We start from the raw sequence: 22,799 nt of genomic DNA, 5'->3' as shown, positions 1-22,799 counted from the left end.
CTAACTAGAAACCATGGATTGATGGCAGCATTCGCGCAAAACAAAGCGCGAACCGCTACTTTTAATCATGGCAAGGCGACCGGAAACATGACCGAATACAAACAGTGTAGCTATTCCCTCATCAAGGCAATCAAACAAGCTAAGCGTCAGAATAAAGAAAAAAGTAGAGTCGCAATTCAACGGCTCAAACACGCGACGCATGTGGCCGGGTCTACAGTCAATCACGGATTACAAAAAGAAAACCAGCCCCATCGCGGACAACAACGTCTTGCTCCCAGACAAATTAAACAACTTCTTTGCTCGCTTTGAGGACAATACAGTGCCACTGACACGGCCCGCGACCAAAACCTGTGGGCTCTCCTTCACCGTGGCCAACGTGAGTAAAACCCTGCCGGCCCAGACGGCATCCCTAGCCGCTTCCTCAGAGCATGCGCGGACCAGCTGGCTGGTGTGTTTACAGACATATTCAATCAATCCCTATCCCAGTCTGCTGTGCCCACATGCTTCAAGGGGGCCACCATTGTTCCTGTACCCAAGAAAGCTAAGGTAACGGAGCTAAACGACTATCGCCCCTTAGCACTCACTTCTGTCATCATGAAGTTCTTTGAGACTAGTCAAGGATCATATCACCTCCACCCTACCTGATACCCTAGATCCACTGCAATTTGCTTACCGCCCCAATAGGTCCACATACAACGCAATCGCAATCACACTGCACACTGCCCTAACCCATCTGGACAAGAGGAATAACATTTTGGAAACATAACTTTGTAAGAATGCTGTTCATCGACTACAGCTCAGCATTTAACAACATAGTACCCTCCAAACTCGTCATTAAACTTGAGCCCCTGGGTCTCGACCCCACCCTGTGCAACTGGGTCCTGGACTTCCTGACGGGCCACTAGAAGCACAAGCATTTCGCTACACTGGCATTAACATCTGCCTACCATGTGTATGTGAACAATAACATTTGATTTGAATGAACTAAATCTGAATGAATTCTGCTGCTCATTAGTGTGTGTGCTCACCTAGTTCATCCCACAGCTGTCTGTACTTGTCGGTCATGGTGGTGCCCTGCTGTCTCCACAGTGCCAGGCGAGGGTCGGCCATGAACTGTTCTGTGATCAGTGTTAACATCCTGGCACCGTTGGAGTCACGCATACGAAGCATCTCCCTCACCTATGGGGCAAGGAGGACAGCATCCGTGTGTGTAAAGGAATCAGAGAGCTTAAAGCAGGCAGACATTAAAACCAGGGGCGGGGCAGGGGTGTTAATGGTCAGCCAGTCTTTACACAACGGTCAAGACGTTAGTGCTAACAAAATATTTCCCATTAGCGCTAGGGTTTAGGCTGTGTCCCTAATGGCACCCTATCCCTATGTAATGCACTACTTCTGACCAGAGTCTATAACATATTCATTATGTAACGCACTACTTCTGACCAGAGTCCATAACATATTCATTATGTAATGCATTACTTCTGACCAGAGTCCATAACATATTCATTATGTAATGCACTACTTCTGACCAGAGTCCATAACATATTCATTATGTAATGCACTACTTCTGACCAGAGTCTATAACATATTTATTATGTAATGCACTACTTCTGACCAGAGTCCATAACATATTCATTATGTAATGCACTACTTCTGACCAGAGTCCATAACATATTCATTATGTAATGCACTACTTCTGACCAGAGTCCATAACATATTTATTATGTAATGCACTACTTCTGACCAGAGTCCATAACATATTTATTATGTAATGCACTACTTCTGACCAGAGTCTATAACATATTCATTATGTAATGCACTACTTCTGACCAGAGTCCATAACATATTCATTATGTAATGCACTACTTCTGACCAGATGGGTCCAGATCAAAAGTAGGGAATTGAGTTTCAGGCTAAATATTTGACATTAGGTTAAATCTACACTAGAAGAGCATATGACAATGCAGAAGTTGACACAGCATTTAGTATTCTCTACACCAGAGGATTGTAAGTGTACATCAAAGAGTAAAAACAACGTCAAACCTCAACAATGGCACTGTTTAATGTACATGCCAACTGGCATGGTAATGGTCCTTCAGACTAACAGAGGCTTTGATTTGAACAGAAACAACTTGGCTATGGAAATTCCATGGTAGGAATGCATGCAGCATTTTGATGTTAATGAGTTTGTTGTGAGGAGGAGAGTGAAAATATTCAGTGTCTAAAGGAGGAGAGGGGGGGTTACCTTGCTGAACAGCAGGTTGAGTTGTTTCCCAGAGCCGTGGTATCCTCCCTGAGAGAGGAAGAGTTTCACCTGCTCCTGGACCTGCTCCTCATCCAAGTGCCAACAGTTCTCATCATCTACACTGGCTCCTGCTGTGGGGTCCGGGGCCCCTGCACAGACAGACAGAGAAGTTAGTAAAACACAGTCTCATCATCCATACTGGTCCCTGCCGTGGGACATTGGGTCCCTGTACACAGAGATACGACACAATTTATTAATTTAATAAATAACTCTAAAATAATATATCTACTTTAGGCAACTTCTGGAGCTGGAGAAACCTGAGAGAGGAGTCATATTTCCTCTATATTATTTCTATTATTTTCTCTCTGCTTTGTTGGGAAGGGCCCGGAAGTAACCATTTCACTGTTAGTCTACATCGGTTGTTCACCAAGCATGTGACAAATACAATTTGATTATATCCCTCTCCCTCCTCTCTAAGGTAAATAAAAGCCAGGTCTATAGTGTTGATTAGAGGTGGACAGAGTGTTTTGTTTGCAGGCAGCATCAGACTAATGAGCAGCATTGATCTGCCTTTACCTTACAATCAATGTCCTCAGTGGGGCCTATGTGCGCGCGCGCACACACACACACACACACACACACACACACACACACACACACACACACACACACACACACACCGTGGACCTGGTTGATCTCGGAGTTAGTTGACAGTATCTCATCGGCCAGTTTCTGTGCGGTGGGCAACACCTCCGTATGATGCACTGATATCAGGTACTGGACAAACTTCTGCAGCTGATCTCGGCTCATCTGGAACAGCGTCTCTGAGATGGGCAGGTGCAGTTTGACCTGATCGGGCTTCCGTACGCGGTACAGGGCCAGCGCTACAACGTGGGCGCAGTAGAAGATGTCCTTGTTGCCGCAGCTACAGGTTACTGCGGTGATCTTACAGCGGTCGAAGCTGACGCTCACGCTGCAGATTATCTCAGGCTGAGAGGACGTGGCCGGGTCTGTTACCGTACCACTCAGATGAAACCCTGGGAAGAAAAAAAAGAGTTTGAGTTTTAACAAGCCTTTATTGTACAAGCCTTCAATGTGGCATTGACTATAAAATAAAAGTGAAGGAGGGAGGCTATAGAGGGAGAGAAAGAGGGAGGATATAAAGGGAGAGAAAGAGGGAGGGAGGGAAGATATAGAGTGAGAGAAAGAAGGAGGGAGGGAGGATATAGAGGGAGAGAAAGAGAGGGAGGATATAGAGGGAGAGAAAGAGGGAGGAGGGAGGGAGGATATAGAGGGAGAGAAAGAGGGAGGAGGGAGGGAGGATATAGAGGGAGAGAAAGAGGGAGGGAGGGAGGATATAGAGGGAGAGAAAGAGGGAGGGAGGGAGGATATAGAGGGAGAGAAAGAGGGAGGGAGGGAGGATATAGAGGGAGAGAAAGAGGGAGGGAGGGAGGATATAGAGGGAGAGAAAGAGGGAGGGAGGATATAGAGGATTTACATTTCAAGCCCATTCTGATTGGTACATCACACAGGACTGAGGACATAGAAGCCCAAACCTCTAAAAAACATACACAAAAACATCAGGCATGGGTGATGTTTATTAAATCAAACAATTCATTACAAAGCCATGTCTTTTCAATAAAGGCATGCCATGTGTAATGGTAGACCTTCATAAACCTTATGAAAGAGGTGCAAAGATATATTCCATATACCCCTAACATCAAATTATGACCACATTGAATACATTGAATACAAAGTCTTGTGGCACGGAAATAAAATCAACGGAAACAGAGAGGGCAGGTTGGGTCAGCAATGATAGCAAGACAGATACTGTGTGTTAGAGTGAATAATAGAGCTGGCTCATTTGAATAGTGTTTGATCTCCTGAGCTCTGCGTTTCCAGAGGCGGGGGGTAATTATGCATCTATGAATATGCATGAGGAGGGCGGGGCTGCAAGTGCCAGTCTAGAACACACACTGATGAGCATATGAAAGAGACACAGCCAGCGTGAGATCATGCATTTATTAATATTGGGGAGGGGCCAGGGAGACAGAGTGTGTTATGAATTAATTTATGCGCTGAGGAGAGAGTTAGAGAGATAAAGATGAGAACGTATCGGGGCCAAGTGGAGACATGCATGTATAAATCCACTTATCAAAGATCTGTGGGTGCTGTGATTTCAGGCGTGTATTAACAGGGATATCTAAGCTGCCACAGCTACTCGACATAGGGCCTGTGTGTGTGTGTGTGTGTGTGTGTGTGTGTGTGTGTGTGTGTGTGTGTGTGTGTGTGTGTGTGTGTGTGTGTGTGTGTGTGTGTGTGTGTGTGTGTGTGTGTGTGTGTGTCAAAAACAGGTTCAGTGTGTGTTCTCCAGCCTTTCCCAGTCCAAGGAGTTGAATAACAGAACATCAGAAACATGCGGCTCAAAGACAACTTGGCAGCTCTGATACACCCCTTTGGAAAAGTAACACCTACTGTCATTTATCTTTAGCAGACCAGAAATCCACAACAGGGTGAATAGCAATAAAAAGTTAGAAGAAATACAAAACCAATGTCAATCTCTTACAAGAAGATAAATTCCATAAGATAACAAACACCAAGGTCTATCACATTAAGACTGCTGCCTGGGCTCTTTAGTGGAACCTCCCTCCTTTTCCTTCCTTTTCTCCATCCATCTTAGTTCTCTCCCTCTCTGTTTGACAGATGGGTCAGTAATGACCTTTCTTCTTTCTCTCCTGTACATCGGTTTGGCCACCACAAACTAGTCCCACGTGAAAAATGCACTTTTAATTTAGCTAATCGCTGAGCACAGGAATATAACTATTCACTTCTCTCCCTCTTCTTCCCGACTGCTGGTTGGTATGAAATCTTCAGTATCTCATGTGCTAGCTATTAGACTGTGTTCCCCTCCCCCCTCAGCCCCCTCCCAAAGTGCAGCTAAGGGCTGCTGTGTGTTGGAGAGGCCAGGGCAGACATTTTTAGAACAAGGCCTGTGTGAGGTTGCCCTAGAAACACCCTCATGACCACTCTGGTGAAATCACACTTGGCTTCGAGAGAGAAACAGAGCGAGAGAGAGCGAGAACGCAAGCAGTAGATAGTGTGTGTGTAAGTAAATGCACAAGGGCCCCCAGACCACCCATACACTTGGGGGCCCACATCAAAGCACCAGCCCAGATACTCCCTCTGCGCTTTGGAAACCGTATGAGTGTTGATAAGCCAGCAAGCTCTCTTGACCAGCTACAAGCCCTCCTTCCTCACATTCAAAAACATGGGGCCCCCAAAATACCAAACCCCTGCTCTCATTTCAGGGAGAAGGAGAGGCCACAGCCCCTCCAAAATTAACCCATGCAGACCCACAGGAGCAAGAATGTAGCCTTTATATATGGGTCTTATAATATTGGGTTGAGCATTCCCACATTAAGAGACCTAGTCGAGGCTGGAAGGCTGCTTGCCTAAGCACAAAAGCGCTTAGTGTGCAACCATCCACTAGGATAAATCAATTAGATTGGGGAAATATATGTGTGATGCTCAATCAAATTAAGATTCCAAGTCAATGGAGAAAATTCAGCCACAGGGGCGGGTGGATCATTAACATTATTATCACTTTAAATCTAATATGACACAGTCGTGTGTGTGTGTGTGTGTCTTTTTCCTCAATTGGATTTGCTCAACTCCTGTGTCCTCTCTCCTCCGTCTTCTCTGGCCTCCTTTTAAAAAAAGGTCAAAGGTAATAGACGAGAGGAGAGGGAAAGTGGTAGAAAATATGCTTGTATGAAATGAGACTCTCCTTCTCCAATCGCGCGGCATCATGCCAATGACGTTTACAGGGTGGAATCCAAATATAAAAGTATAAAGGTGATAACTACTTCGCTAGTAGTTGTGTAATACATGTTGTTTAAATAAGTAGCATATCGTTTAAACTTTTGCATTCTTTTCTCCTTCGAAGAAAACAATAGCTGGTTCAAATGGGGTGTGGCAGATTTCAAAACTCTTCCGCAAAAATTTCAGAAAGGATACACTTGTGCTTCCTCACCTAAAGGAGGCTATCGAGGAGGGGAGGACCGTCTGTTGCCTACTAATGAATTAACACTCTCCTCAACCACTTAGAGACGGAGGAGAGAGGACGGAGCAGAGAGGACGGAGGAGACGTCAGATTTGTCCAAATAAGAAAAGGCCTGTGTGTGAAAGAAAGATGTAGGCCTATATAGACGAGGATAGAGAGAGGACAAGAGAAGTGAGGCTTTAGCTTTGACATTTAATCACATTACCACATGAGCAACAGACAGACAGGGAACAGCTCAATCCAGCTCTGTACCAAAGCAAGCCAGAGCCAAGGTCCATTTCAGCTCAGTAGAAGACCGCAGTAGAAGGGGAATGGATCCTATGGTAGTCAGAGGAATTCTCCAATATAACTAAAAAAGCACAGTGCTCGTTTGGAATTCCATATGGCCTGAGTCAGAGGACCTGAGAGGAGATCTGACCAGCATGTGAAGAATGGTGCTCTACTGCAGTAGAGGAGAGAGGGCGGGGTGGAACCAGAGATATGGGATGAATATCCCTATGGGCCCTGGTCAAAAGTAGTGCACTAGATAGGGAACAGGACGCTATTTGGGATGGACATTTGGAGGTCTGGGTGGAACTAAGAACCCTTTGAAAAGTGAGTGAGCAATCTGTTCAGCCCTTAGGCCTATATTAGTGATGTCATTATCTAAAACAACCTCCGAAGGGCTGGCTGTATAACTCCAGAGGAAATCTGAGAAGGAACGATTCAGAGGTTTTAGGGTGTGGGTGTACACCTCAGTCTTACTGGGAGTGGAGGGGCTTATGTGTATTCCAGTGGCGGCTGCTGAGGGGAGGACGGCACATAATAATGGCCAGAACGGCACAAATGGAATGGCATGTATTTGATGTATTTGATACTATTCCACTGATTCCCCTCCAGTCACTACCACAAGCCCCAATTAAGGTGCCACCAACCTCCTGTGGTATATTCCCATGTGAGAGAGAGCCAGAAGAATGAGAGTGGTCCTATAAGGAAGCCCTCATACAGAGACCATAAACACTGATCAATACATTTACACAAGGGAAGCTGCTTTAGGAGTGCTGTAGTGTGTGTGTGGTCTAGGTGAAGGTCAAGCTGGAATAGCACAGCTGAGCACCAAGGGTGGCCATGTTTGTGCTATGACCTCTCTGAAAGATCAAAGGCCTTGTCCTCCACAGGAGCAGTCACACCAACCAGAGCCAGCTGTAGCCTAGAAAATAAACCCTTTTTTTTAACATTCTATGAATTTCAATTCCATTACTTCTATGTGTGAATTTGACGGCAAATGTGCATATTGATCATCAGGATGGAGTGTGTGTATGTGTGTGTATGTGTGTGTGTGTGATTGGAGGTGTCATCCTGCGGCTACTTAAATGACAGTCGATTCTGGTCTAGCCGGGTGAAGCAGCCACGCGATCCATCAGGAATGACTTGCAATTTCCAAACTATCACTTACAAAATGGAGTCTAATTTTGTTGGATTGGACAGTCAGACCCAGTCTGTTTTACTGGCCTGTTGAGTGATTCTGGAGCTTGGCAGAGGACGGCTGTCTGACTAGCCGTGAGACATTCAACTGAATTATTTGGACAGCAGGGTTTTAGCAAGCCTCTTTGAAACCACATGCCTGCTTTGGACTCTCGGTCTATACATCCATCACAACCATGGGAAGAGTTAGGAGGGAAATTAGAGATGTATGGAAATTAGCATGTGTAATTACCAAGAGAAGTCCCTCAAGAGTCTCTTGGCTGAAGATGAACGCAAGTGGTTGGTGTTTGTGTGTGTGTGTAAGTGTGTCTGTGAAGATGAATGTACTGAGGATCTATTGAAAAGCCATTGTCAGCTCTTTAAAGCTTAGGCTAAGTGTGTTTGTAAGGACAAGCCTCTACATCAGGAAGGGGATTACAGACAGTGACACATGAGGCTAGACCTAAACAGCTACAATGTCACGAGACTGGTACAAATACAAATACAAAAAAAACACATGAAAAACATGGTTGAGTTTTGATGACGATGGCCAAGGGAAGTCTGAATGTGCTTCTCACACACCTTCGAACAGAGAATCAGAGGGGAAGTAAAAAGAGTGTGTGTGTTAGGGGCGACTAGTCAGGAAGTAACCTTCCCTTTGCCCCTCCCATTCCGTTGGAAAGTCAACTGACACGCAAGACTCCCCCCAGCGCGCGCGCGCACACACACATTTTGTTTTACTATCCTTGTGGGGACCAATTTTTTTCCCCTAAACCCGATCAAGGATAGTAAAACCAAACACACACACCTACCTGACTACTAAAGTATGCTTCCTACTCCAAAAAACACAGCCCCTCTTTCTTTCTCCCTCCCTCCAACACTCACTCAGTGCTGCCTAGCCCTAAGCTGACCTGCTGTGTGTGTGCTGACGTCACACACCAGACAAGAGGCACCACTCCAGACACACACACATATAACGGCCTTAGACGAGGGGGAAGCAGCATTCCAGCACTGTGTTCACAAACACACAGGAAGCACTCAGCTGTAGCAAAGGGTGAGGGAGGGAGGGATTTGGCCGTGAGCCAGAGTTCCTCTGAGCTCTTCCCCTTTCTGCTCCAGCCAGCCACAGTTTGCGTAAAGCAGCCCTGCCAGTTCGGACTTAACCCCTCCCTTCCTGGAGTCACCCAGGTAATTTACCAGCATCTACAGTGTTCCCATTCTGATTTACAAAACGCCACAACCCCCACGCAGCCCACAGTCCAAGATAAGGATGGCTAAAAGCACACACATACATTTAACTAGCAAAAAATAAATATTTTGTATTATTTTACCTTTATTTAACTAGGCAAGTCAGTTAAGAACAAATTCTTATTTTCAATGACGGCCTAGGAACAGTGGGTTAACTGCCTTGTTCAGGGCAGAACGACAGATTTTTACTTTGTCAGCTCGGGGATTCGATCTTGCAACCTTTCGGTTACTAGTCCAACGCTCTAACCACTAGACTACCTGCCACCCCAATCCAGAAAGCATGGGTGAGAGAAGGAGTGGGGATACCTTGGAACACACATACACGTGCACATAAGCACGTCACCCCCTCGTCCCGTCACGCAGAGAGAAAAATGAAACAGATAATGGCAGCTTGGAAAATATAAAACATCTTTGTTTTGCATTCACTGTAGTAGTGCATTTCCTGCTTACTGTCCTGAGAGCCCAAATCAATAAGACTACACCTCTCAAACTCCCACACTACTCAAACATTACTCCTATCATCTCTTGGTTTGCAGTCACACAATTAATATCAATTTATGAATGACCTGGTTTCAAGTAGTAGCCTATACACAATTCCTCATTCAAAGGACAAAGAAGGCTGCAGAGAGGGCACAGAAGCACAACATCCTATACACTAATTCCCTCACTGCTCCAGGAGCTGATTATCTCCCATACGAATCACAAAGGCATGTGACCGCACATACGGTGCGAGACACGCGTATCACTACGCCGTCTTACCTTTGCATTTAGGGGACTTCACATAGACCTACACTGAGCCCTGTTGCTCCCTATTCAGTGCACTACTTTCGACCAAAGCCACTGGGGAATATGTTCAGGATAGGGTGTTATTTGAGCTTGTCTTTGTCCTTCCTGAACCTGCCTTTGTCTAGCTATGTTTCCCAGAGTGGGCCGTGCGGCGCTGAACCAGTACCATGTCAGAGGTAATACATCAGACATGACATCTTTTACCCCCAAACAGAGATGACAAGTGTCATTCTTCACACTAACCACACTGGACAAAGCCAGGAACAGGAGGAAGGATGGAATGGAGGAGGGGATGGGGGGGGGGGGCGCTCACGTTTAATATCACTTGACATGCGTCATCTAGCATCTCTCAGCCCTCCGCTGAGGCTGTGTAAAAGCCTCAGCCGTCACACATCAAACAAAGACCAAGACAAACACCTCACTAGCCCAGCGCTGCTATCGACAGATACTGAGGAGGCGAGAGAGAAATACTGTTCTATTCACCTGCCTGTAAATACTGTGGTCGAAACTCCTGCCTGTAAATACTGTGGTCGAAACTCCTGCCTGCAGGCAATTCCTGTAAATATTGACGTTGAGGTGAAGGATATTCTCTCATGGACAGGCTATAAATGGATAGCTAACATTGTCTCTTAACGCTGTAAGCATCTGACATTATACAGTAGCATTTTTGTTATCTCACACAAACACATGGAGGCAAAGAGTGGGCCTACTGAATGCGTCAATGACTTGCCTACGAGCGGTTACTAGAATAGGGAACTGAGCCCTCTGAATAGGTCTGTAGATACTTTAGGTTTCGTCTCTCCAGCTAAACACAGACAGCTGATCTTATCAAAAACCCTTTCAGAACCCTATTCCGGTGAAATGGCTCTCATTACATGTAAATAACTACCCTTTATTGACGGATGATTGAGAGAAATTGCCCACTACTAGAGAGAAGGGAATATTTTCCCTAGAGCTCTTTGTTGGCATGGGAGTAACCATGATAATGCTGGCTGTCTGTCTGTAAGCGATCCCCCACAGGGAGTGGTATTTGACCATCACCAAGTAGGCAGCCACAACACACCGTCTGGCAGGTTAGCCCACCAATGATTCACAAGTCTAGCTGGTGTCTATTCTATTCCATTATATTACATTAGACAACACAAGGCTATGTTATTGACTGCTTGAATCAACACCATCTGTAAATATGCTACCTCTGACTAATCATATTCATTAAATGTTTCATCTGTTGTGTGTTTCCATTTGAGATGATACAGTGGATACAGAGAGCAGGGATTGGGTGGGGTTGAGAGATCCCACCCCCTGCTGATCAAGATGGCATCCATCCTTGAATTAGGTCAATGAGTTTGTCAAAATGAGAGCGAGCGAGCGAGGGAGATCTCTGGACTAATTGGGTTATGGGAGCAGAACCAAGCAGCTGATTTAAGCAGAGTTCATCATATTCATCACATTGGTTAGACAGCTAATTACTGCTACAGGCCAATACACTTACATGTGGAAACACACATACACACACACACTAGGGCTGGGCGATATGGCCTAAAAATCATGGGGGTTCGCTCAGCTAGCATATAGAATCGTTTTAAGATGGTCATCCTGAGGATCATTTACAGTGCCTTCAGAATATATTCACACCCCAAATTTAAAATTGATTCAATTGAGATGTTTTAGTCACTGGCCTACACACAATACCCCATAATGTCAAAGTGGAATTATGTTTTTAGATTATTTTTTTTTACAAATGAATTAAAAATGCGTCAATAAGTATTCAGCCCCTTTGTTATGGCAAGCCTAAATTCAGGAGTAAAAATGAGCTTAACAAGTCACTGTGTGCAATAATAGTGTTTAACATGATTTTTTAATGACTACCTCATCTCTGTACCCCAAACATACAATTATCTGTAATGTCCCCCAGTTGCGCAGTGAATTACAAACACAGATTAAACCAAAGACCAGCGATGTTTCTCAATGCGTCACAAAGGGCACCTATTGGAAGATAAAAAAAGCAGACAATGAAAATCCCTTTAAGCATGGTGCAGTTATTAATTACACTTTGGATGGTATCAATACACCCAGTCACTACAAAGATACAGGCATCCTTCTTAACTCAGGGATTTCACCATGAGGCCAATGGTGACTTTGATGGGAGAAAACAGAAGGTGGATCAACAACATTGTAGTTACTCCACAATACTAACCTAATTGACAGAGTGTAAAGGAAGCCTGTACAGAATAAAATAGCATAGTGGTGGCTGCATCAAGTTATGGGAATGCTTGTAATCATTAAGGACTGGTGAGTTTTTCAGGATTTTATTTTTACAGAATAGTGCTAACCACTGTCAAAATCCTAGAGGAAAACATTGTTCAGTCTGCTTTCACCAGACACTGGGAGATTAATTCACCTTTCAGGAGGACAATATCCTAAAAACACAGGAAGTTTATTTTAAAGTGCCTGTCCTATTTCTGAGAGATATAAGATCAGGATTTATTTTTTTTTTTTTTATGGACACATTATTTGACCCCTTTTAGGCACTACTTCCATATTTAACAGGTACCAGACTACCTTCAGGCGAGTCTTGTGGGCGTCCTAGAGCAAAACAAGCAACATGTACATTCCATATAGGGGAGATAGTTTGTAGGCCAAACCGTACAGACGTTTTCGTGAGAAGAGCGATTTTCGGGATGTCTCATGGTCAGACACACCACTGTAGCTCTGCCACCTTTCACCGCAGATGTGGAAGGCCAAAATCGATAACTCTCGCTTAAACAGACAGATTTTTTTATTATGTAATTAGATTTCCGTGGGGCTGTGGAAATTGTCTCAAGAGGGCCTAAAAGGTCAAATACACAGCATTTCAAACAGTCAGTAATAATATAATGAATTCAGAGTTCGTGAAATTATACCGAGGCTGAATATAAACCTTCCACAACCTGCTTTTTGCAATTCACACTAATCTGGCTTTCAAGTCGGTCTATAAAATGCCCTTTTTGCTACAAATTTAACCAGAACCATGCATAATACACATTCACTATTGACAAACTTCTTGTAGCAGGCATTATTGAAAATGAACACAGGTCTCTTAAACAATCTCTCAAGCACCCCGTGCTAGTGAGTAGCCAGCTAGTTTTTATATTTCAAGTTTAGCCAACTTGGATCTGCTAGCTAACATGGTGGAACAGTTGAACTGTTACGAACACACCCTTCTGCCCGTCTCCAACTTTTAACAGCATGTTCAATTTGTTCAGATGTTGAAATCAAGTGGCTTACCTTATTTCTCAGAATGAGAACGAATTGCCAATTCCTTATATAAATTGTGTTTTATGATTATTGCACATTTATAAAACACAGACTAGAAAGCTAGTATAACATTCTTTGGCTAAAATCTTGCAGCGGTATGTGCACACGACAAACTGAACATTTATTTTCCAGAATCATTTCCAGATCAATTAATTGACAAATCTGGACACCGCCCAAGTCTAACAGACCTCCCCTCGTACCAGAATTTAAGGTATTACCAGGATAGCACACAAGGGGCTGCTAAAAAAAACAGAAAAGCACATCGGGCATCTATTACCAGAATGCTAAAAGAATTAGCACAAAGTAATAGCGAAATCACATAAAAAAAATGTTAGCTAATTGCTTACTTTTTTATTAAATTTTTTATTTAACCTTTATTTAACCAGGTAGGCTAGTTGAGAACAAGTTCTCATTTGCAACTGCGACCTGGCCAAGAAAGCAAAGCAGTTTGACACATACAACAAAACAGAGTTACACATGAAATAAACAAACGTACAGTCAATAATACAGTAGAAAAAGTTTATATACAGTATGTGCAAATGAGGTAGGATAAGGGAGGTAAGGCAATAAATAGGCCATGGTGGCGAAGTAATTACAATATAGCAATTAAACACTGGAATGGTAGATGTGCAGAATATATATATACACTGCTCAAAAAAATAAAGGGAACACTTAAACAACACAATGTAACTCCAAGTCAATCACACTTCTGTGAAATCAAACTGTCCACTTAGGAAGCAACACTGATTGACAATACATTTCACATGCTGTTGTGCAAATGGAATAGACAAAAGGTGGAAATTATAGGCAATTAGCAAGACACCCCCAATAAAGGAGTGATTCTGCAGGCGGTGACCACAGACCACTTCTCAGTTCCTATGCTTCCTGGCTGATGTTTTGGTCACTTTTGAATGCTGGCGGTGCTCTCACTCTAGTGGTAGCATGAGACGGAGTCTACAACCCACACAAGTGGCTCAGGTAGTGCAGCTCATCCAGGATGGCACATCAATGCGAGCTGTGGCAAGAAGGTTTGCTGTGTCTGTCAGCTTAGTGTCCAGAGCATGGAGGCACTACCAGGAGACAGGCCAGTACATCAGGAGACGTGGAGGAGGCCGTAGGAGGGCAACAACCCAGCAGCAGGACCGCTACCTCCGCCTTTGTGCAAGGAGGAGCACTGCCAGAGCCCTGCAAAATGACCTCCAGCAGGCCACAAATGTGTATGTGTCTGCTCAAACGGTCAGAAACAGACTCCATGAGGGTGGTATGAGGGCCCGACGTCCACAGGTGGGGGTTGTGCTTACAGCCCAACACCGTGCAGGACGTTTGGCATTTGCCAGAGAACACCAAGATTGGCAAATTCGCCACTGGCGCCCTGTGCTCTTCACAGATGAAAGCAGGTTCACACTGAGCACATGAGCACATGTGACAGACGTGACAGAGTCTGGAGACGCCGTGGAGAACGTTCCGCTGCCTGCAACATCCTCCAGCATGACCGGTTTGGCGGTGGGTCAGTCATGGTGTGGGGTGGCATTTCTTTGTGGGGCCGCACAGCCCTCCGTGAGCTCGCCAGAGGTAGCCTGACTGCCATTAGGTACCGAGATGAGATCCTCAGACCCCTTGTGAGACCATATGCTGACACATGCACATTTGTGGCCTGCTGGAGGTCATTTTGCAGGGCTCTGGCAGTGCTCCTCCTTGCACAAAGGCGGAGGTAGCGGTCCTGCTGCTGGGTTGTTGCCCTCCTACGGCCTCCTCCACGTCTCCTGATGTACTGGCATGTCTCCTGGTAGCGCCTCCATGCTCTGGACACTACGCTGACAGACACAGCAAACCTTCTTGCCACAGCTCGCATTGATGTGCCATCCTGGATGAGCTGCACTACCTGAGCCACTTGTGTGGGTTGTAGACTCCGTCTCATGCTACCACTAGAGTGAGAGCACCGCCAGCATTCAAAAGTGACCAAAACATCAGCCAGGAAGCATAGGAACTGAGAAGTGGTCTGTGGTCACCACCTGCAGAATCACTCCTTTATTGGGGGTGTCTTGCTAATTGCCTATAATTTCCACCTTTTGTCTATTCCATTTGCACAACAGCATTTGAAATGTATTGTCAATCAGTGTTGCTTCCTAAGTGGACAGTTTGATTTCACAGAAGTGTGATTGACCTGGAGTTACATTGTGTTGTTTAAGTGTTCCCTTTATTTTTTTGAGCAGTGTATATATGAATGTGCAAGTAGAGATACCAGGGTGCAAAGGATCAAGATAAATAAATAAATACAGTATGGGGATGAGGTAGTTGGATGGGCTATTTACAGATGGGCTATGTACAGGTGCAGTGATCTGTGAGCTGCTCTGAAAGCTGATGCTTAAAGCTAGTGAGGGAGGTAAGAGAACTCCAGTTTCAGTGATTTTTGCCATTCGTTCCAGTCATTGGCAGCAGAGAACTGGAAGGAAAGGCGGCCAACGGATGAGTTGGCTTTGGGGGTGACCAGTAAAATATACCTGCTGGAGCGCGTGCTACGGGTGGGTGTTGCTATGGTGACCAGTGAGCTGAGATAAGGCAGGGCTTTACCTAGCAGAGACTTGTAGATGGCCTGGAACCAGGGAGTTTGGCGACGAGTATGAAGCGAGGGCCAGCCAACGAGAGCATACAGGTCACAGTGGTGGGTATTATATGAGGCTTTGGTGACAAAACGGATGGCACTGTGATAGACTGCATCCAATTTGTTGAGTAGAGTGTGGGAGGCTATTTTGTAAATGACATCGTCAAAGTCGAGGATCGGTAGTATGGTCAGTTTTATGAGGGTATGTTTGGCAGCATGAGTGAAGGATGCTTTGTTGCGAAATAGGAAGCCGATTCTAGATTTAATTTTTGATTGGAGATGCTTAATGTGAGTCTGGAAGGAGAGTTTACAGTCTAACCAGACACCTAGGTATTTGTAGTTGTCCACATATTCTAAGTCAGAACCGTCCAGAGTAGTGATGCTGGACGGGCAGGCAGGTGTGCGCAGCGATCGGTTGAAGAGCATGCATTTAGTTTTACTTGCATTTAAGAGCAGTTGGTGGCCAAAGAAGGAGAGTTGTATGGCATTGAAGCTCGTCTGGAGGTTAGTTAACACAGTGTCCAAAGAAGGGCCAGAAGTATACAGAATGGTGTCGTCTGCGTAGAGGTGGATCAGAGAATCATCAGCAGCAAGAGTGACATCATTGATGTATACAGACAAAAGAGTCGGCCCGAGAATTGAACCCTGTGGCACCCCCATAGAGACTGCCAGAGGTCCGGACAACAGGCCCTCCGATTTGACACACTGAACTATCAGAGAAGTAGTTGGTGAACCAGGCGAGGCAATCATTTGAGAAACCAAGGCTGTTGAGTCTGCCGATAAGAATGTGGTGATTGACAGAGTTGAAAGTCTTGGCTAGGTCGATGAATACGGCTGCACAGTAAAGTCTCTTATCGATGGCAGTTATGATATCGTTAGGAACTCAGCTCTGAAACCAGATTGCATAGCAGAGATCGTACGGTGGGATTCGAAATGGTCAGTGATCTGTTTGTTAACTTGGCTTTCGAAGACCTTAAAAAGGCAGGGTAGGATAGATATAGGTCTGTAGCAGTTTGGGTCTAGGATGTCTCCCCCTTTGAATAGGGGGATGACCGCAGCAGCTTTCCAATCTTTGGGAATCTCAGACGATACGAAAGAGAGGTTGAACAGGCTAGTTATAGGGGTTGCAACAATTTCGGCAGATCATTTTAGAAAGAGGGTCCAGATTGTCTAGCCCGGCTGATTTGATGGGGTCCAGATTTTGCAGCTTTTTCAGCACATCAGCTATCTGGATTTCACCTGTCACATTATTTTAAATGAAGCTTACCGTAGTTCCCCAGAACATTTGAGCCTGTCACGTGTTTGTTTGTGAATGGCACAACGGGAGACAGCAGGAGCTGGTGAGTCCATAGCGTTCTATATCTATTGGTGCGTCTCTGTTGTGCGGTGCACATGAGGCGAAGTTACAGTATGCAATTCACTACTAAATGTTTGCCATCAGATATCTTCTGGCTTTCTGCCAGAGGTCAAAGAGCTCTGGATGAGTTCTCTCTACAGCTGCTATTATTTTCCTTGCGCTTCCTACTAACGTTTTTTTCTCTTCCGTTCTTCTCCCATCTGCTCCATGTACACATGCTGCTCTTCCTTCAGAAAAGCATCTATCACAACTTTGTTAATTTGCACAATTTCTCTTGTTCACTTTCGCTTGTATATGTCCACACACACCGAAAATGACATTTGGTAGCTACTAACTATGCTTGTATAACTTTATGAGCTGGATTTGCCTGTGTCCGCAATTAGTTTGTTCGTTTTAGCTCCATACCCCCGGATTCCTACCGCAAGCTCTGGACCTTTTCACCTGGATCATTGCAGCTAGCTAGCTGCTACCCGAGTAGCCCATTCTCCCGGCTAGCTGAAGAGGCCCATCAGCCACTCCTGGGCTACAATACCCGGACCCCTTCTACTGCCGGTACGGGACACGGAACCCCGCCGATCCTTCACGACTGGATTACAACGTAATCTGCTCGAGGTGGGGTACTCAACTGGCCCCTACATCGCGATGTCCCCTGAATGCCATTCTGCTAGCCTGCTAGCTGCGGCCCGCTAGCTGCTAGCCATGGCCAGCTAGCTGTCTAGAGCATATTGGACTGTTAGCTGAATAGATCCATATGCCAATTTCTTGGGCCGCTATACCTATTTTGCCAATTGGACTTGCAGACCCCTCTGCTACTCGGAACCCTACTAATCCATCACGACTGGTCTATCGACGTTACCGCATGCGGAGGCTAAAACACTTTCCTCCGTTGAGACGTCCTTCTAAGGCCCTTCTGCTAGCTTGCTAGCCCTGGCCTGCTAGCTGTCTGAATCGCCACGTCTCCAGACAGGCCAACCACTCACTGGACCCCTATGATCACCCGGCTACGCGTGCCTCTCCCTAATATCAATATGCCTTGTCCATTACTGTTCTGGTTAGTGAGTATACTACACAACCCCACGCTACACAACCATATACTACATAACCCCACGCTACACAACCATATACTACATAACCCCACGCTACACAACCATATACTACATAACCCCACGCTACATAACCATATACTACACAACCCCACGCTACATAACCATATACTACACACGCTACACAACCCCACACTACACAACCATTTACTACACAACCCCACGCTACACAACCATATACTACACAACCCCACGCTACACACGCTACACAACCCCAACCATATACTACACAACCCCACGCTACACACGCTACACAACCCCAACCATATACTACACAACCCCACGCTACACAACCATATACTAAACAACCCCACGCTACACAACCATATACTACACAACCCCACGCTACACAACCATATACTAAACAACCCCACGCTACACATGCTACACAACACAACCATATACTACATAACCCCACGCTACACAACCCCACGCTACACAACCATATACTACACAACCCCACGCTACACAACCATATACTACACAACCCCACGCTACACATGCTACACAACCCCACACAACACAACCATATACTACATAACCCCACGCTACACAACCATATACTACACAACCCCACGCTACACAACCATATACTACATAACCCCACGCTACACAACCATATACTACACAACCCCACACGACACAACCATATACTACACAACCCCACACTACACAACCCCACGCTACACAACCATTTACTACACAACCCCACACTACACAACCATTTACTACACAACCATTTACTACACAACCCCACACTACAACCATATACTACACAACCCTACGCTACACAACCATATACTACACAACCCTACGCTACACAACCATATACTACACAACCCCACGCAACACAACCCCACGCTACACAACCCCACGCTACACAACCATATACTACACAACCCCACGCTACACAACCATATACTACACAACCCCACGCTACACAACCATATACTACACAACCCCACGCTACACAATCATTTACTACACAACCCCACGCTACACAACCATATACTACACAACCCCACGCTACACAACCATATACTACACAACCCCACGCTACACAACCATATACTACACAACCCCACGCTACACAACCATTTACTACACAACCCCACGCTACACAACCATATACTACACAACCCCACGCTACACAACCATATACTACACAACCCCACGCTACACAACCATATACTACACAACCCCACGCTACACAACCATTTACTACACAACCCCACGCTACACAACCATATACTACACAACCCCACAACCATATACTACACAACCCCACGCTACACAACCATTTACTACACAACCCCACGCTACACAACCATATACTACACAACCCCACGCTACACAACCATATACTACACAAGACACAACCCCACACGACACAACCATATACTACACAACCCCACACTACACAACCCCACACTACACAACCATTTACTACACAACCCCACACTACACAACCATTTACTACACAACCATTTACTACACAACCCCACACTACAACCATATACTACACAACCCTACGCTACACAACCATATACTACACAACCCTACGCTACACAACCATATACTACACAACCATATACTACACAACCCCACGCAACACAACCCCACGCTACACAACCATTTACTACACAACCCCACGCTACACAACCATATACTACACAACCCCACGCTACACAACCATATACTACACAACCCCACGCTACACAACCATATACTACACAACCCCACGCTACACAACCATATACTACACAACCCCACGCTACACAACCATATACTACACAACCCCACGCTACACAACCATATACTACACAACCCCACGCTACACAACCATATACTACACAACCCCACGCGACACAACCCACGCTACACAACCATATACTACACACGCTACACAACCCCACGCTACACGCTACACAACCATATACTACACACGCTACACAACCCCATGCTACACAACCATTTACTACGCAACCCCATGCTACACAACCCCACAAACCCACGCTACACATCCCCACGCTGGGCTAGACAATCTGGACCCTCTCTTTCTAAAATTATCCGCCGCAATTGTTGCAACCCCTATCACTAGCCTGTTCAACCTCTCTTTCGTATCGTCTGAGATCCCCAAAGATTGGAAAGCTGCTGCGGTCATCGCCCTATTCAAAGGGGGAGACACTCTAGACCGAAACTGTTACAGACCTATATCCATCCTGCCCTGCCTTTCTAAAGTCTCCGAAAGCCAAGTTAACAAACAGATCACCGACCATTTCGAATCCCACCATACCTTCTCCACTATGCAATCTGGTTTCCGAGCGGGTCAAGGGTGCACCTCAGCCACGCTCAAGGTCCTAAACAATATCATAACCGCCATCGATAAAAAACAATACTGTGCAGCCGTATTCATCGACCTGGATTTCAGTGTGTCAAAGCGAAGGGCCGGTTGTCCGGACCTCTTGCAGTCTCTATGGGGTTGCCACAGGGTTCAACTCTTGGGCCAACTCTCTTCTCTGTATACATCAATGATGTCGCTCTTGCGGCTGGTGATTCTCTGATCCACCTCTACGCAGACGACACCATTCTGTATACTTCTGGCCCTTCTTTGGACACTGTTAACAAACCTCCAGACGAGCTTCAATTCCATACAACTCTCCTTCCGTGGCCTCCAACTGCAAGTAAAACTAAATGCATTATCTTCAACCAATCGCTGCCTGCGCCCGCCCGCCGAGCATCACTCTGGATGGTTCTGACTTAGAATATGTGGACAACTACAAATACCTAGGTGTCTGGTTAGACTGTAAGCTCTCCTTCCAGACTCACATTAAGCATCTCCAATCCAAAATTACATCTAGAATCGGCTTCCTATTTCGCAACAAAGCATCCTCCACTCATGCTGCCAAACATACCCTCATAAAACTGACCATCCTACCGATCCTTGACTTCGGCGATGTCATTTACAAAATAGCCTCCAACACTCTACTCAGCAAATTGGATGCAGTCTATCACAGTGCCATCCGTTTTGTCAACAAAGCCCCATAAACTACCCACCACTGCAACCTGTGTGCTCTCGTTGGCTGGCCCTCGCTTCATATTCGTCGCCAAACCCACTGGCTCCAGGTCATCTATACGTCTTTGCTAGGTAAAGCCCCGCCTTAGCTCACTGGTCACCATAGCAGCACCCACCCGTAGCGCGCACTCCAGCAGGTATATTTCACTGGTCATCCCCAAAGCCAACTCCTCTTTTGGCCGTCTTTCCTTCCAGTTCTCTGCTGCCAATGACTGGAAGGAACTGCAAAAATCACTGAAGTGGAGTCATATCTTCCTCACTAACTTAAAGCATCAGCTGTCAGAGCAGCTTACCGATCATTACACCTGTACACAGCCCATCTGTAAATAGCCCACCCAACTACCTCATCCCCATATTGTTATTTTATTGCTCTTTTGCACATTCTACTTGCACATTCATCTTCTGCACATCTATCACTCCAGTGTTTAATTCCTAAATTGTAATTATTTTGCCACTATGGCCTATTTATTGCCTTATCTCCCTAATCTTACTACAGTGGGGAGAACAAGTATTTGATACACTGCCGATTTTCCTACTTACAAAGCATGTAGAGGTCTGTCATTTTTATCATAGGTACACTTCAACTGTGAGAGACGGAATCTAAAACAAAAAATCCAGAAAATCACATTGTATGATTTTTAAGTAATTAATTAGCATTTTATTGCATGACATAAGTATTTGATCACCTACCAACCAGTAAGAATTCCGGCTCTCACAGACCTGTTACTTTTCTTTAAGAAGCCCTCCTGTTCTCCACTCATTACCTGTATTAACTGCACCTGTTTGAACTTGTTACCTGTATAAAAGACACCTGTCCACACACTCAATCAAACAGACTCCAACCTCTCCACAATGGCCAAGACCAGAGAGCTGTGTAAGGACATCAGGGATAAAATTGTAGACCTGCACAAGGCTGGGACGGGCTACAGGACAATAGGCAAGCAGCTTGGTGAGAAGGCAACTGTTGGCGCAATTATTAGAAAATGGAAGAAGTTCAAGATGACGGTCAATCACCCTCGGTCTGGGGCTCCATGCAAGATCTCACCTCGTGGGGCATCAATGATCATGAGGAAGGTGAGGGATCAGCCCAGAACTACACGGCAGGACCTGGTCGATGACCTGAAGAGAGCTGGGACCACAGTCTCAAAGAAAACCATTAGTAACACACTATGTCGTCATGGATTAAAATCCTGCAGCGCACGCAAGGTCCCCCTGCTCAAGCCAGCGCATGTCCAGGCCCGTCTGAAGTTTGCCAATGACCATCTGGATGATCCAGAGGAGGAATGGGAGAAGGTCATGTGGTCTGATGAGACAGAAATAGAGCTTTTTGGTCTAAACTCCACTCGCCGTGTTTGGAGGAAGAAGAAGGATGAGTACAACCCCAAGAACACCATCCCAACCTTGAAGCATGGAGGTGGAAACATCATTCTTTGGGGATGCTTTTCTGCAAAGGGGACAGGACGACTGCACCGTATTGAGGGGAGGATGGATGGGGCCATGTATCGCGAGATCTTGGCCAACAACCTCCTTCCCTCAGTAAGAGCATTGAAGATGGGTCGTGGCTGGGTCTTCCAGCATGACA

General features: G+C 45.6%; 1 protein-coding gene across 1 annotated transcript in view; it reads right to left on the bottom strand.

Moving 5' to 3' along the window:
- Positions 1-22,799, bottom strand: part of LOC139545117 (zinc finger SWIM domain-containing protein 6-like) — a 71,116-nt gene that overhangs the window by 23,599 nt on the left and 24,718 nt on the right. Inside the window, exons 2-4 of the mRNA XM_071352527.1 lie at positions 2,923-3,279; positions 2,243-2,391; positions 1,029-1,179 (exon numbers count right to left, since the gene is read on the bottom strand). Coding sequence (XP_071208628.1) covers positions 1,029-1,179; positions 2,243-2,391; positions 2,923-3,279 — 657 coding nt within the window. The remainder of the gene's footprint in view (positions 1-1,028; positions 1,180-2,242; positions 2,392-2,922; positions 3,280-22,799) is intronic.

The sequence above is a fragment of the Salvelinus alpinus genome, chromosome 19, assembly GCF_045679555.1.
Source record: "Salvelinus alpinus chromosome 19, SLU_Salpinus.1, whole genome shotgun sequence".
Lineage (NCBI taxonomy): Eukaryota > Metazoa > Chordata > Actinopteri > Salmoniformes > Salmonidae > Salvelinus > Salvelinus alpinus.
Note: the sequence above shows the minus strand (reverse complement) of the source record. Positions and strands in the feature narration are given on the sequence as shown.